Genomic DNA, 14,833 nt, shown 5'->3' with positions numbered 1-14,833 from the left:
AGGTGTTTAGTTTTGACAATTTTAAGTTATATAGAGAGAGATTTTGCTGCTAGCATTTAAATGACGTGGGCCTGGCTGAGAGCACTCTGTGGGTGGGAGTTGATGGAGAAGAGAGATAAGTGCTTTGAGCTCTGAGCTCACCACTGGTACAGTTTTGGGAAGATGCACTATTTTAGGTGCTGGGGATACACACGCAGAATTTTATTCTTCATTCTTCAAACCTTCATCCAGTGGCTACAGTGTGACATATGCAGTTGTAGGTGCTACAGGATACATCAGTGAACAAAGCAGAACAAATCTTTAGGGAGCTTACAGTCTAATAGGGAATTAGAGACAACTATTGTAGCTGGGTGCCATAGAGTCACTACCCTGTATGACAGAGTAGGGTTTTCTAGGCTGTAATCTTTAGGGAAGCAGATTGCCAGGTCTTTCTTTTGCAGAGCCACTAGGGAGGTTAAACTGCCAGCCTTTCTGTTAGCAGCCCAGTGCTTAACCATTGTGCCACTAAGGGCTCTTAATAGAGGTGATAAACATAATAAGTAAAAGAATGTTGTATGGTGATGCCTGATACCTGCTATGAAGAAAGTTAAAACCAAGGCAAGAGGGTAAAGAATGCCTGGTGGGTGGGAGACATTGGGAAGGGCTTGCTATTTTACATAGGGCAGTCAGGGAAGGCCTCATTGATTTGAAGGGAGACCTTAGGGAAGTGAGGGAGCTGGCTATGTAGCTATCTGAGGGACAGACATCTTGGCACCAGGGACAGTGAGCGAATAAGCCCTGAGGCAGGAGTGTACTTGTTTTATGTGTAGATGGAGAAGAAAAAAGAGGCCCGGGTTCTGAACCCTGGGACACTCAGGCTTACGAAGCTCAAACAGATAGAGAGGATAGGCAAAGGAGAATGAGAAGAAATGGCCCATGCGGCAGGAAGAAAACCAGGGATGCCTGTGCAGAAGTGTACCAGGAAGGACGGAGGGACTAACTGTGTCAGGTGCTGTTTGGCGATAGGTCACGTAAGGGCTCAGCATTGACTATCGGATTTAGCAGCAGTGACCTTGATAAAAGCAGGTACAGTGACTTGGTAGAGGTAAAAGCCTGGAAGGAGTGAGTTCCAGAGACACTGGGAGATATCGGATGAATAGGCAAAATGTGGCATATACATACAATGGGATGTTACCCGTCACCCCGTCAAGTGGATTTGACTCATAATGACCCTATAGGACAGGTAGAACTGCCCCATAGGGTTACCAAGGAGCCGCTGGTGGATTCAAACTGCTGACCTTTTGGTTAGCGGCTGAACTTCTAACCACTGTGCCACCAGGGCACCAACGGGATGTTACTTGGTCGTAAAGAGAAATGTGCATGCCAGGGCATAGGTGAACATTGAAAATATTCTGCTGAGTGAAGTAAGTCAGGCACGAAAGGACACATACTGTATGATTCCACTCACACATGTAGGCAAAGGTACAGAATCCAAAGTAGCTTAGTGGTTACCAGGGGCTGGAGGAGGAAAGAGTAGGGAATTATTGCTTAATGGGTACTGAATTTCTTTTCAGGGGGATGAGATAGCTTTGGAAATAAATAATGGTGATAGTTGTACAACATTGTGAATTTAATTAACGTCACTGAAACACCGAAGTGTCATTGTACACTTAAAAATGGTTAAAATGGCAAATTGTATATATATACACACATATATTTTACCACAAAAAAGAATAGTAATAGTCAAAAAAAAAAAAAGAGAGAGTGAATGGGAGGAGAGGATTTGGAGACAAGGATAAACAGGTCTTTGGAGGAGTTCTGCTGTAAGGGTGAGCAGAGAAATTGGGGTGGCCTGGGTGGTGCAGATGATCAAGTGCTGGACTGCTCATTGAAAGCCTGGCGGTTCAGACCCGCCCGGAAGTGCCTGTGAAGTAAGTCCTGGTGACCTGCTTCCAGAAGGCCGGAGCCCTGAAAACCCTGTGGAGCAGGCCTGCTCCGCACACGGGGTCGCAGTGAGTCGGAATCGACGTCACAACAAGCACCAGCAGCAGCAGCCGGAGGAGAAGGTGGGTGCAGGGCGGATATCGATCGTCGAGGTGGGAGAAGCACCAGCATAGTTGTTCGCGGAAGGGAAGATTTAATGGTGCAGGAAAGCAGGGAGAACTGCTGGGAGAATGCCCTAGAGCAGGGAAGAAGGGATGAGAGCTGGTGGGTAAGTGGGAGTGTTGACCTCACACAATGTGTATTCATTTTGACAAGAGGGCAGAGGAAATGGAATCCGGTGCTGGTAGGTGGGTAGGTAAGCAGTGGGAACTTGAGAAGTATTTCTTCTGACTGGTTCTATTCGCTCAGTGAAATAGCCAAGAAGGTCTTTAGCTGAGACTGATGATTGGAGAAAGACATGTTAGAAGTTTGAAGAGAGAGTTCATAAAAGCATAACACGGTCAGGAAAATTCAAGCAGTTTTCTGGAGTTTGTGACTGCTTCTGCACTTCAGTCTTACGTGCCCCTTCCTCTGCCTGAAGGCCCTTCCCTTCCCCGTCATCGGTCTCCCTGGTAAACTATTTCCTGCCTTGTCCTGTAAGATCAGGCCTATGCTGCTTTCTTTGACTCCCTGAGGCAACGTTAAGCATTCCCTTATTTGTGCCTCCATTTTGCAGTAACTCCGAAATTGCATTAGTCATTTATGCCTATCCTGTGACTGACTGGGGAGCCCCTGGGGAGCCAAGCATAGTGCCTAGAATGGTGCCCGGCACATAGTAGGTTTTCATCCAATTAGAACAAATGAACAAAATAGTGCTTTAAAATGATCATAATAGTGCTTTAAAATGAAAGTCTTAAGAGTACTTGTCTCGAAAACTACTGTGTTTCCATGCCTAAAGAAGTACCTGGCGTTTAAATAAATACTCAGTATTTGTTAACTGAATGATTTGAATTGATGATGAATTGTATGGTGGGTATGTACCTGTCTATAGTATACTTATGCATCTCTCTGCCCTTCCCTTTTAATATTCTTTGTGTTATTGAATGCACCCAATGATTGGCATGGTAAGGTACTCAATGCCTATTTGTTGAAAGAATGAATGAATGGATCTAATTAAAAAGGACCCATAATTGAGAAACTACTGTAGCAGTCCAGGTGTGAGATAAAGGTGTGGTTATGATGGAGGGGATGGAAATGCCAGAGATATGACATACTTCCCCATTTAAGAAAGGAAGAGCAGGAGGGGAAGTCCTAATGCTAATTAATTGTTGTTGTGTGCTAGACCACACATTTTAAAGATGACAAAACTGAGGTTTAGAGAGGTTTAAGCAATCTACCCATGGTCACTCAGTAGTAAAGTAGCAGAGCCTGAATTCCTGCTATGTCTATCTGTTCCAAGGAAATACCCTCCTTTCTGCTATCATACATCCTTAAGAACAGCCCTCTCTTCTCTTTAAGCCGTGCAAATTCTATCCACTTTTCTATTTGGTTTTCAGTGGATTGAATTTCAGATGGTTTCTCAATGAAGCAAAGATGTCTATTCCTGGCTGCTTTACATAAGTGGTCCAGAGCTTAAAGAGCTGGTGGTTGAAGACCAGATTACCCAAAACCCAAACCAAACCCACTGCCTTCAAGGTGATTCCGACTCAGAGCGACCCTATAGGACAGAGTAGAACTGCCACATCTTTCTCCCGCAGAGTGGCTGGTGGGTTTGAATCACTGACCTTTTGTTAGCAGCTGAGTACTTAACCACTTTGCCACCAGGGTTCTTGAAAATTAGATTAGGGAGTTTTTAATAGCAAATAACTGAAACTGTTTGTCTTAGTTATTCTCTCACAGTCTAGGAGGCTAGAAGTCTGCACTCAGGGTGCCAAGTCCTGGGGAAGGCCTTCTTTCTCTGTTGGCTCTAGAGGAAGATCCTTGTCATCGGTCTTCCCCTGGGTCTAGGAGTTTCTCAGCACGGGGACACCAGGTCCTCATGCTCCGCTGCTGGCTCTTCCTTCTTGGTGGTAGGAAGTCCCTCTCCTCTCTGCTTGCTTCTCTCTTTTATATCTCAGAAGAGATTGACTCAAGATACAACCTAATCCTGTAGATCGTCCTGCCTCATTAACATAACTGCCTCTAATCCTGCCTCATTAACATCATAGAGGTTAGGATTTACACCACATAGGATAATTATATCAGATCACAAAATGGAGGACAACCACGTAATATCGGGAGTCATGGCCTTGCCAAGTCGACACCTTTTTGGGGGTCATAATTCAATTCATAATACTGTTACAGTGGATGAGATACCTGACACAAGTTTATAGAGAATTTCTGCTTTTACTGAAACAGAATGTGGGATCTTGCCAAGTCTATAAATCTATTCTAACCCAGAGGCGCTTTCAGGAATATATATATTTTTTACAGTTTCAGATTTAATATGTATGTATATTAAAAAAAAAAAAACTAAACCTGTTGCCATTGAGTCAATTCCAACTCACAGCGACCCTATAGGACAGAGTAGAACTGTCCCATAAAGTTTCCAAGGAGCACCTGGTGGATTCGAACTGTCAGTGTTTTGGTTAGCGCTGTAGCACTTAACCAGTACGCCAGCAGAGTTTGCGAGTGTATATCAGATAAGTTAAAAGTTATGTTTTCAAAATTCTGCCTTATTAAAATACTTTGAGTTTTTTTTGTTTTTTGTTTTTTAGGAAAATGTCTTTCATGGATCATATAAGTGCTCTACTTTTTCTAACTTATTTATATTTTAGGCTTTTAAGGGACTGTATCGTTGTTAGATGCGGTTGAGTTAGTTCCGACTCACAGCAACCTTATGTACGTATAACCGAACGGAATGTTGTCTGGCCCTGCGCCATCCTCAAAATTATTGTTATGTTTGAGTCCATTGTTAACGGCCATTGTGTCAGTCTATCTTGTTGAGGGTCTTCTTCTTTTTTGCTGACTCTCTACTTTACCGAGCATGATGTCCTTCTCCAGGGATTGGTCCCTCCTGATAACATGGCCAAAGTAAGTGAGACAAAGCCTCACCATCCTCACTTCTAAGGAACATTCTCACCGTACTTCTTCCACGACAGATTTGTTCGTTAAGGACTATAACCAGAAAACCCAAACCTGTTGCTGTCGAGGCGATTGATCAGGGACTGTACTGTTGTTGAATTCTTCAGAGAAGCAAGGATTCTTTTAGAAAAGGGTAATCTCCCTCCCTTAAAATATGAAGACAGTTAAACTTTCTTAGCTATCTAGTGCTGCCATAGTACAATACCACAAGTAGGTGACATTAAAGAACAGAAATTTACTGTCTCACAATTGGAGTTCAAATCAGGGCATCGGCTCTGGGGGAGGGTCCTTCCTTGGCACTCTGTGGTTTGTGGATGGATATTCACATGGTTTCCTCCCCCTCTGTGTGTGTGTCTGTCCTGCACTTTTTATAATATACTGCTTGGAAGTGATTAGGTTGAGGACTCACCCAACTCTGTTCTCACATCATTAAGATAACAAAAGAAAGCCCCTATTTCCGAATAGGGTCATATTTGTAGGTACAGGGGTTAAGACTTCAGCATAACCGCTTAGGGGACACAGTTCAATCCATTACACCTTCCCCCAACAGAGATTTCTCATACGTGTGTTTGATGTGCAGAATGATGGCACAATGCTTTGGGATCCTCTCAAGGGATATAGAACGTAGATAAGTCTGTAGTAGTTGCAGAAGGTTGGATACAGTCCTTTGAATGTTTGCAGCAGTTTTATTTTCCTATGTAGTTACTATTCTGACTCATAAATCTTATTTCATTGTGTTTGAAAACTTAGGTAATACTTTCAGGATGCCGGGGCGTTCAAATTCAGGGTCTGCTGGCTTCATCTCCTTCAGCGGTGTCGAATCTGCTCTCTGCTCCTTAAAAAGCTTCCAGTCCTGCATCGGCTCTGGAATGGACGCAGCTTCTAGTGTTGCTTTGGATCTTGTGGAAACTCAGAGTAAGTAGTACCTAGAACTTACTCCTTTTGTGTGTACCTTGAGGTAACGCTGTGTGGTGGCATTCGTCACCGGATCCAGATGCTGCTAACCTTTTGAGCCTCATGGGACAGTCATTTAATCCCTTTGGGCATCTGTTTTCTCATCTTGTTCCACATACCGCATAGTGTTGTACTGAGGGTGAGGTGAGATAAATTGATTGATGTGTGTTCAAACAGTTGGGGACCACTAAAAACTGCACTAGAAACCTATAGGCAGAGACATGAGTGAATGGCCTGGAAGTTGCCGTGAGATAGAGTCGATGCGACAGCAGCTAGGCTTTATTTTTTTAATCATAAATGATAGCCAGCAATTAATAAACTTAAGGGTCAGAGCTCAAAAGAAGGGAATGTGAATTGAAGTACAGAACGAAGATGAGTCAGCCTGGAGGTCTGTTTGAGGCTTAAAAGTTTGAGCCCGACTAAATCACTAATTCATCAAATACTACAGCCAGAACTGTAGAGATGAATGAATATATGTCTCTTCCTTCAAGTTGCTTACCGTCTAGCTGGGAAGTAAGACACAGACATGTTATTTTGATCATGAAGTGCCTATATTGTGATGTTTTGCCAGGGAGTTTGAACCTTATCATGGAAAGTTTTAAAGTAGAGGAGGAACGTGGTAAGATCCCAGTTTTAGAACAATAACCCTCACGGCAATACTGAGGATGCTGTGGATTATCAGTAACCACTTGGGAGGTTATTACAGTAGCTCAAGTGAAAGAAGAAAATAACTTCCACTGATTAGTTAAGATGAAGAGGATTTGATTTATGTGATTTCTGTATTAATTATACCCATGCCATAATATAGGCAGGATAGTGTGATAGCAAGAGGGCTCTGGACACACAATGCCTGGGTTTATAACTCGGCTCCATCATTTACTATCTTTGTGACCTTGGGCAAGCTTCGTAACCTCTATTTATCTCAGATTTCTCAGCTGTAAAAGACATTGTTGTGGGGATTAAATAATACTTAGAAAGTTCTTAGAGCAGTACTTGGCACTTAATAAGTGCTCAGTAAATGTTAGCTATTTTCTTATGACTTAATTTTTATTTTATTTTGCATAAGTAACCTTTTATTTAGTGGGGGCTTTGCTTTTTGGTATTGGTTTTTTTTTTTTAATTTAAAAAATAGCTTTATTGAAGCTTTAATTTATGTAGTATAAAATTCATTCATTGTAAGCGTACAATTCTGTGAACCATAAATTTTTAATGTTAGCTATTACTATTTTAGTAATTTGGTTTGTGTTTGAGTTGACTGTGTTGGACGATAGTGAATGTACTGGGAGAAATTAAGGTGAAGAGCAAGGGGGAAAGTCCATGAATTATCTTCAGAGCAGAAATAGGCTCTTTTCCCCTTAGCCTTATAAGAATGGGCACATTTTATGTTGATTTTTTGGGCTGCTGAACCTTATCACAAAGTAGAATGAGCTTTGATAAAATAGATTGTAGCGATCAATTAGGAGTCCCTGTGTGGCACAAATGGTTAAATGCTCAACTACTAGCTGAGAGGTTGACGGTTCAAACTCACCTAGAGGCACCTCAGAAGACAGGTTTGGCGAACTGCTTCTGAAAAATCACAGCCATAACCCTATGGAACACAGTTCTACTCTGACACACATGGGATCACCACGAGTTGACTCAATAGCAGCGAAAAACAAGTCATCAATAAAGTACCCTTTTCTCACTTTGCTCTGCCATTTCTTATCAGCATATTAAATTATCAAACAAAGCTGTCTTGGAAGAAGCTTAGCCGGAATACTTTTTAGAAGCGAGGATGGCGAGACTTTGTATCATATACTTTGGTCATGTTATCAGAAGGGACCAGTCCCTGGAAAAGGACATCATGCTTGGTAAAGTAGAGGGTCAGCAAAAAAAAAGAAGGCCTTCAACAAAATGGATTGACACAATGGCTTCAACAGTGGGCTCAAACATAGCAAAAATTGTGTTGTACATAGAGTCGCTATGAGTCGGAACTGACTTGACAGCACCTAACAACAACAACAGAGGAGGTTCTTGCCTCCGAGAACTTGAGGGGTGTCTTAGTTATCTAGTGCTGCTATAACAGAAATACCACAAGTGGGTGGCTTCAATAAACAGAAGTTTATTCTCTCACAGCCTAGTAGTCTAGAAGTTCAAATTCAGGGTGCCAGCTCCAGGGGAAGGTTTTCTCTCTCTGTTAGCTCTGGCAGAAGGCCCTTGTCATCAGTCTTTCCCAGTCAAGTAGCTTCTCAGCACAGGGACCCTGAGTCCAAAGAACATGCTATTCACCTGGCTCTTGTTTCTTAGTGGTATAAGGTCCCCCATGTTTCTCTGCTGACTTCTCTCTTTTCTATGTCAAAAGAGATTGACTTAAGGCACAACTTAATCTTGTAGATTGAGTTCTGCCTCATTCACATAACTGCCACTAATCCCACCTCATTGATATTGTACAGGTAGGATTTACAAGACATAGGAAAATCACATCAGATGACAAAAGGTTAACAGTCACACAATACTGGCAACCATAGCCTAACTGGGTTGACACATTTTGGGGGGGACACAATTCAGCCCATGACAAGGGAGTGGTGATGTATTTTGGTGTTCTTTTTCTGTTTGGTTGGTTGCATATCCCTGTACCAGGTGGTTGTCCCTGTTCAGCTTTCTAGCTCATTTGAAATTATCGCCTTTACCTGTGTTATTTACAGCATATGGTGTGAAGGCAATTTGACTTTCATCGCCCCCATGTTTTTTAGTTTTTTTCTGCATTTGGTGGTATTATAGTAATACCTTCTTTATTTGACCTAATTGAAAAATGAAATTTGTTACATTAGGAGAGTTTTCAGATAACTGAGGCTTAATTTTCAGGTTTTAAATTTTATTACGTACTTGTCTGCTTTCTTAAGCAGAATATACTAGCCAAATTTACCAGAGTTGCTGTTACTAATATCATCTTTAAGCAACTGAATTTTAGTGAGAGTTTTAATTTTAGTTAAGGAAATCTGGAGGACCGCCCCCTCCTTAAAATATTAATGTATCTCAGGTTTGTGTCCTTTCTCTTCTCAGTCTGTGCCAGGGCATGTCCATGGATGGACTTCATACGTTTTGGTTAACATTCTGCAATTCTGCATAAAACCTATATGCATTTTTCTGGGGTGAGGCTTGAAAGTTTGTTTCAGATTCTTGCTAAATAATTGTGAGGACCATTTGGAAGAAAAGGATAAATTTTAAATTGCCCAAGGGTCCAGTAGGTGAGAAAGCTTTGTTGGAGGCCTTCTCTGGTTTTTTCTCTAGGTATTGCTTGTCTTCCTATGACTCTGTAGCCACAGGGCAGAAAGACTTCGGTTATTATGATCAGGGAGTTAATTGAATTTAGTTGAACTTGTCATGATCTTGAGGATGATCTAGCTGAATTTATTGCACAGTTACTATGTGCTAGGCAATGTGCTGTTTTTACGTGTAATCTCATTTGATCCCGAGTCTATGAAGTGGGGACTATTGTTATCCCCATTTTATACCTGAGAAAAGGTTTAGGGAATTAGTTTTCCTAAAGTCACAGTGAAGTACGTGGTGGAGTAGGGATCTGAGCATAAGCAGCCTGACTCCACTATTTCTGACCTTAAGCATTACCCTTCATTGAAAATTGATTCTGCCAGTTTGATGGCATTTGGAGGCAATGTAACATTGAAATCACATTTTTATTATTTTGTTGAGAGTAATGTTACCTGATTTTTCATTGTTTTTGGAATACTGAAATGAGATTGCCTCTCTCAGCATTTGTACCTTTCTGGTAATGAAGCTCTCAGCAGCTGGCCTTGGGCATTCTCATGTTCTGCAGCCGGATGGCACTCTCTTGGCTTAACCTTTTCTGTCTGTAAAGACAGGTGAACCTGGTCAACTCCAACCAGAGGAAGAAACAGGGCCATTGTACTGGCTGGAGACTGTCTACTTCTGAACTTGGGACGGCAGGACAATAAACCCTTTTTTGGTTAAGTGACAGCGGTCAGGTTTCCTGTTTCGTGCAGCTGATTGCAGTTCTGACTGATACAAGTGATACAGTGAATGGATGAATGATAGTTTTTGCTCTTTCATGTACCCAAAATTTCACTCAGCTGCTAACCAAAAGGCTGTAGTTCTAATCTACCAGCCACGCTTTAGAAATCTTAGGGGGCAGTTCTGTTCTGCTCTGTAGGCTCGCTATGTATAAGTTGCAATTGACTCACAGCAATGGGTTTTGATTTTTGGTTTATAGACCTGATGCCTCTTTTCTCACCTTAATCCCCACTCAGTCAAGAAACAAAGTTGTCACTTCATGGCAGTTACTCCAGAGTTAGCGATGAATAAATAACTGCCATCAGGCTAAGAATTACACGGTCATGGACATTCGTGGTCCTCGTGAATCACTGAACTTCCAAATTTGCAATGTTCAGCATTTAGTTGAGTAAATAATTCAGACTGTGGCTGCTTTGGGGTAATCCAGTTTTAATCCTGTTGTAAGATAATTCTTAAAGCTAGAAAATTAGGTGATTATGGAAAAAAATAAAACCAGAAAATTGCAATAACCTTGTTTTATGAAAAAGAAGTAATTGAATCTTTTATGTTAAAAATATTTTGAAAATTACCGAATAATTTTATATGTCAGCACAACTGGCCTGACATACTCAAGACCTATCAGGAAAAGTTACATTCTGGATTTCTGCTGTATTGTATTTCTCTGTCTGGTGCACTGCCTCTTATAGGCAGGGCTCTAGTTAAATGATTGGGTTTCTTTTTTGCTTTGCATCTGTACTTTATTCTAGAATTATGTTATTGAATCGAAGCAGTTATGAGAAGTAGGTGGTTATACTAGTGGTGGGTGGTCACAATGACGATAAAAGCACCAGTAGATAAAAGAAGCCAATGCTTGTATTTCATAGATAGCTTTTACAACTGGAGCCAATTATAAAAGCAAAACGGTATTATAACTTAAATGCATGGAAGCTATTGAAAATACATACTTCATTATGATACCTGCAGTACTAGAAGTATAAAAGGCCATGTCTACAGTGTATCAAAAATCCAGCTCTGTAGAAAACCTTAGTTCTTTGCAGATGTCTTCCTCTCTTGCAGGACTTCATTGCAGTGACATCTTTGTAGACTCTAGTTAATTGGGTGAGAGGAGCTTCTGATGACAAACTGAATTTGGGAAAGAGAGTGAAGTTTGTTAAAGCTATCCCAAGGAAAATTGTCACAATTATTTGGATCAGAACTTGAATGCAGTAAAGTGTAAACCAGTGTTTTTTATTTGTTTAGGTCTGAAGAAAGATTTATAGAATTCGTATTTCTTTTTCTCATCACTCTTTTCATGCAAGGAATGGCAGGGTTGGATGACAGAGTTTCCTCTGAATTTGAAAGGATTCTCCCCCTTCACCGATGTGAACCAAAATGAGTGAACACCCCATGTGTTAAGATTAAGTCTGAGGAAGTTTAGATTTGTTTTCAGATTACATGCTCAAGAGGTCATCTGCGAACACATGATCTTTTACTATATGTGTGTGTGCATATATATATATATATATATTTTTTTTTGCTGCTGTTATCTATTGTCTGTCTCTGCCCTGAACGTAAGCTCTACCACAGCAGGAATTTTTGTCAGATACCCCCGCCGCCTGCCCATTGCCTAGTTAATTGGCGAAGTGAAGTATACAGTAAAATGCAGTTCCTACAGGGTATCAAAAATCCAATTTGATAGTACATGATATACACACAGTAAATGAATGAATATATTTAAAACCTAATAGGAAAACTACTCTAAAACATTTCCTCTAGTTGGTTGTCTAACTCATCATGTAAGCACATACGTGGGCATGTAAATGTGCATGTGTGTGTTCATTGACACATACATAGATATACCTACACACACAGTGCATCCTGGCATTGTGCTCATCTCTTCCCGTCTCCATGCTCAGTGAGGTCAAGTTGGTAGCTTGAGATTGGCCACAGTGGGACTATTAACCTCATAGAAATGGGCAAGTGTCACTCTGCTCACATTGGAGCATATTTGCATTTGATCGATATGTTTAGTAAAATGCTGTAAAGGCTAGAAAGCCCATACATTAGAGGAGCTTCAGGGTCACCCTCTTCCTTAGCCTGCGAGATTTCATGTATGTTGATTTGTGTCTTGGAAGTATGTTCGAGATGTCCCCATTGAATGGATCACTGCTGTTGTTATATTGTGTAGTCTTGACCTGGAAACATACTTCCTGATGGAGGCATTTATGAAAGTGTTGAAGTAGGGGAAGAAAAGGGAGCTCTCATTGCTTACCGTATCAGAGGCGTAACCAGGGTTTGGCAGGTATTGCACTAGCCCCAGGGGTGTGGTGCCACTGAGCAGTTTCTCTTAACCCATAGCTACAGAAAATGGTGCCTATGGCAAGCACTGAACATCTGATACCCCTGTTTTAGATCACTTTACCATGATATCAGCTCAAAAATACAAGTCAAGCTGGTTAATGTTTTAATTAACACATTACAGTGCTTGGTGCTTGAGGAAGGACGTTGAACCTTACGGGGTTAATAGAAGCTGCTCAATGCACTGAGCCCAGGGCCAGTGCAATACCCTAGATAGGCCACTGACTGTAGGCAAATACAGCTAAATGATTGTGCATGTGATGCAGATCACTGAAAGAGATAAATATCCTCATTCTACAAATGGGAAAATGAGGTTCAGTGGGCAGAAATAACTTGCCAAAGGGCATGCACCCAAGAGGCAGGAATTTGAATTTGAACCCAATTCTGCCTAACGCCAGGGCCCATGCCCTCAATTTATCTGATAACCCTTTCTGTTCTTCCCCCTTTCTGATACCTGTTGATGGATGGCAGTAATCCTTAACAGCTGTTAGGATGTCTTAAAGCCAGTGACGTGCCAGGCATTTTTTTCTCCCCATATAGTCCCACTAGTTCTTATTGCAATTATATAAGGTTTGTTTTATTACTTCCTTAACTCAAAAGTTTTTTGACCAAGGTCACAGAGCAGTAGCAGAGCACCTGACTGGCAAAGCAGTGTGGCACTTAGCCCCATACACTAACAACACAGTTCCTTCTGTGTAATGACAAAGAGGAAAATTCTTTTTAAAAAATCAGATGAAAGGTGTTTTTGTGTTTTTAAAAAAGTATTATTTATATTTTATCTTTGGCCACTGGTGGTGTAGTGGTTAAGAGTTCAGCTGATAGCCAAAAGGCCATCAGTTGAAATCTACCTGTGGCTCCTTGGAAACCCTATGGGGCAGTTTTACTCTGTCCTATAGGGTCATTATGAGTTGGAATCGACTTGACAGCAATGAGTTTTTTTAATGGGGATTTATTATGGGTTGTTGTTAGGTGCCATTAAGTCGCTTCCAACTCGTGACGACCCTCTGTACAACAGAGTGAAACACTGCCAGGTCCTTCGCCATCCTCACAATCGCATTTATGCTTGAGCCCACCGTTGGCAGCCACCGTGTCTATCCATCTCAATAAGAGTCCTGCTTTTTTTCGCTGACCCTCTACGAAGCGTGATATCCTTCTCTATGGACTGATCCCTCCTGACAACATGTGCAAAGTATGTGAGATGAAGTCTCACCACCCTTTCTTCTAAGGAGCATTCTGGCTGCACTTCCTCCAAGACAGATTTGTTCATTCTTTTGGCAATCCGTGGTGAATTCAGTGTTCTTGGCCAACACCATAATTCAAAGGCATCAATTCTCCTTCGGTTTGAGACCTTATTCATTGTCCAGCTTTCGCATGCATATGAGGCCATTGAAAACACCATGGGTTGGGTGAGGTGCACCTTAGTCTTCAAGGTGACATCTTTGCTTTTTAACACTTTAAAGAGGTCTTTTGCATTAGATTTGCCCAGTGCGGTACATCACTTGATTTCTTGACTGCTGCATCCGTGGGTGATGATTATGGATCCAGGTAAAATGAAATCCTTGGCAACTTCAGTCTTTTCTCTGCTTATCATGATGTTGCTTATTGGTCCAGTTATGAGGATTTTTGTTTTCTTTTTTTATATGGAGGTGCAATCCATACTGAAGGCTGTGGTCTTTGATTTTCATCACTAAGTGCTTCAAAGTCGTCTTCACTTTCAGCAAGCAAGGTTGTGTCATCTGCATATTGCAGGTTGTTATTGAGTCTTCCTCCAATTCTGATGCCATGTTCTTCATAGAGTCCAGCTTCTTGGATTATTTGCTCAGCATACAGATCGAATAGGTATGGTGAAAGGATACAATTCTGATGCACACCTTTCCTGTGTGTCTGTGTGTGTATCAAGTCTAGGCCCCTGGGTGGTGCGAACAGTTTGTGTTTTACTACTTACCTAGAGGTTGGCAGTTTGAACCCAGCAGGTACTACAGAAGAAAGGCTTGACCACCTGCTTCCCTAAAGGTTGTAGCCAAGAAAACCCTACGGAGCAGTCCTATTCTTTAACACATGAGGTTACCATGAGTCGAAATCGACGCAATGGCAATGGATTTGATTTGGTTTTGGTGTATCGAGGTTTATATTTTAAAATGACAAAACCCAAACTAATCAACAAAGCAAGTCTTTCAAACTACTTATAAACCACCTATATTAATGTTTGTGATATTACCCATCATATTAGAGGTTTTGGTCTGTAAGGTTAGCTTTCAGAGTTCATTTATTTTCTCCTAAGTGTATTATTAAACGGATTTTAAGATTGTTCTCCACATACAAATATTTAGATTCAGAATGTAGAAATTGAGTGTTATTGTTAATTTATGAACTTTTTTTTTTAGAGTTTGCCCTTCATTTTTGTTTAAGAACTGTCTAATCACCTGGAGGGTTTGTTAGAAGATTGCTGGACTTCACCAGTAGAGTTTCAGTAGGTATGGGAGGAGGC

The 14,833-nt window shown here is 41.2% G+C and overlaps 1 protein-coding gene across 1 annotated transcript in view; it reads left to right on the top strand.

Annotated features, from left to right (window-relative positions):
- Positions 1–14,833, top strand: part of NSMCE2 (NSE2 (MMS21) homolog, SMC5-SMC6 complex SUMO ligase) — a 271,346-nt gene that overhangs the window by 14,160 nt on the left and 242,353 nt on the right. Inside the window, exon 2 of the mRNA XM_049854355.1 lies at positions 5,776–5,940. Coding sequence (XP_049710312.1) covers positions 5,790–5,940 — 151 coding nt within the window. The 5' untranslated portion in view covers positions 5,776–5,789. The remainder of the gene's footprint in view (positions 1–5,775; positions 5,941–14,833) is intronic.

The sequence above is a fragment of the Elephas maximus genome, chromosome 15 (genome assembly GCF_024166365.1).
Source record: "Elephas maximus indicus isolate mEleMax1 chromosome 15, mEleMax1 primary haplotype, whole genome shotgun sequence".
Taxonomy (NCBI): domain Eukaryota; kingdom Metazoa; phylum Chordata; class Mammalia; order Proboscidea; family Elephantidae; genus Elephas; species Elephas maximus.
This window is presented reverse-complemented; position numbering and strand designations above follow the sequence as displayed.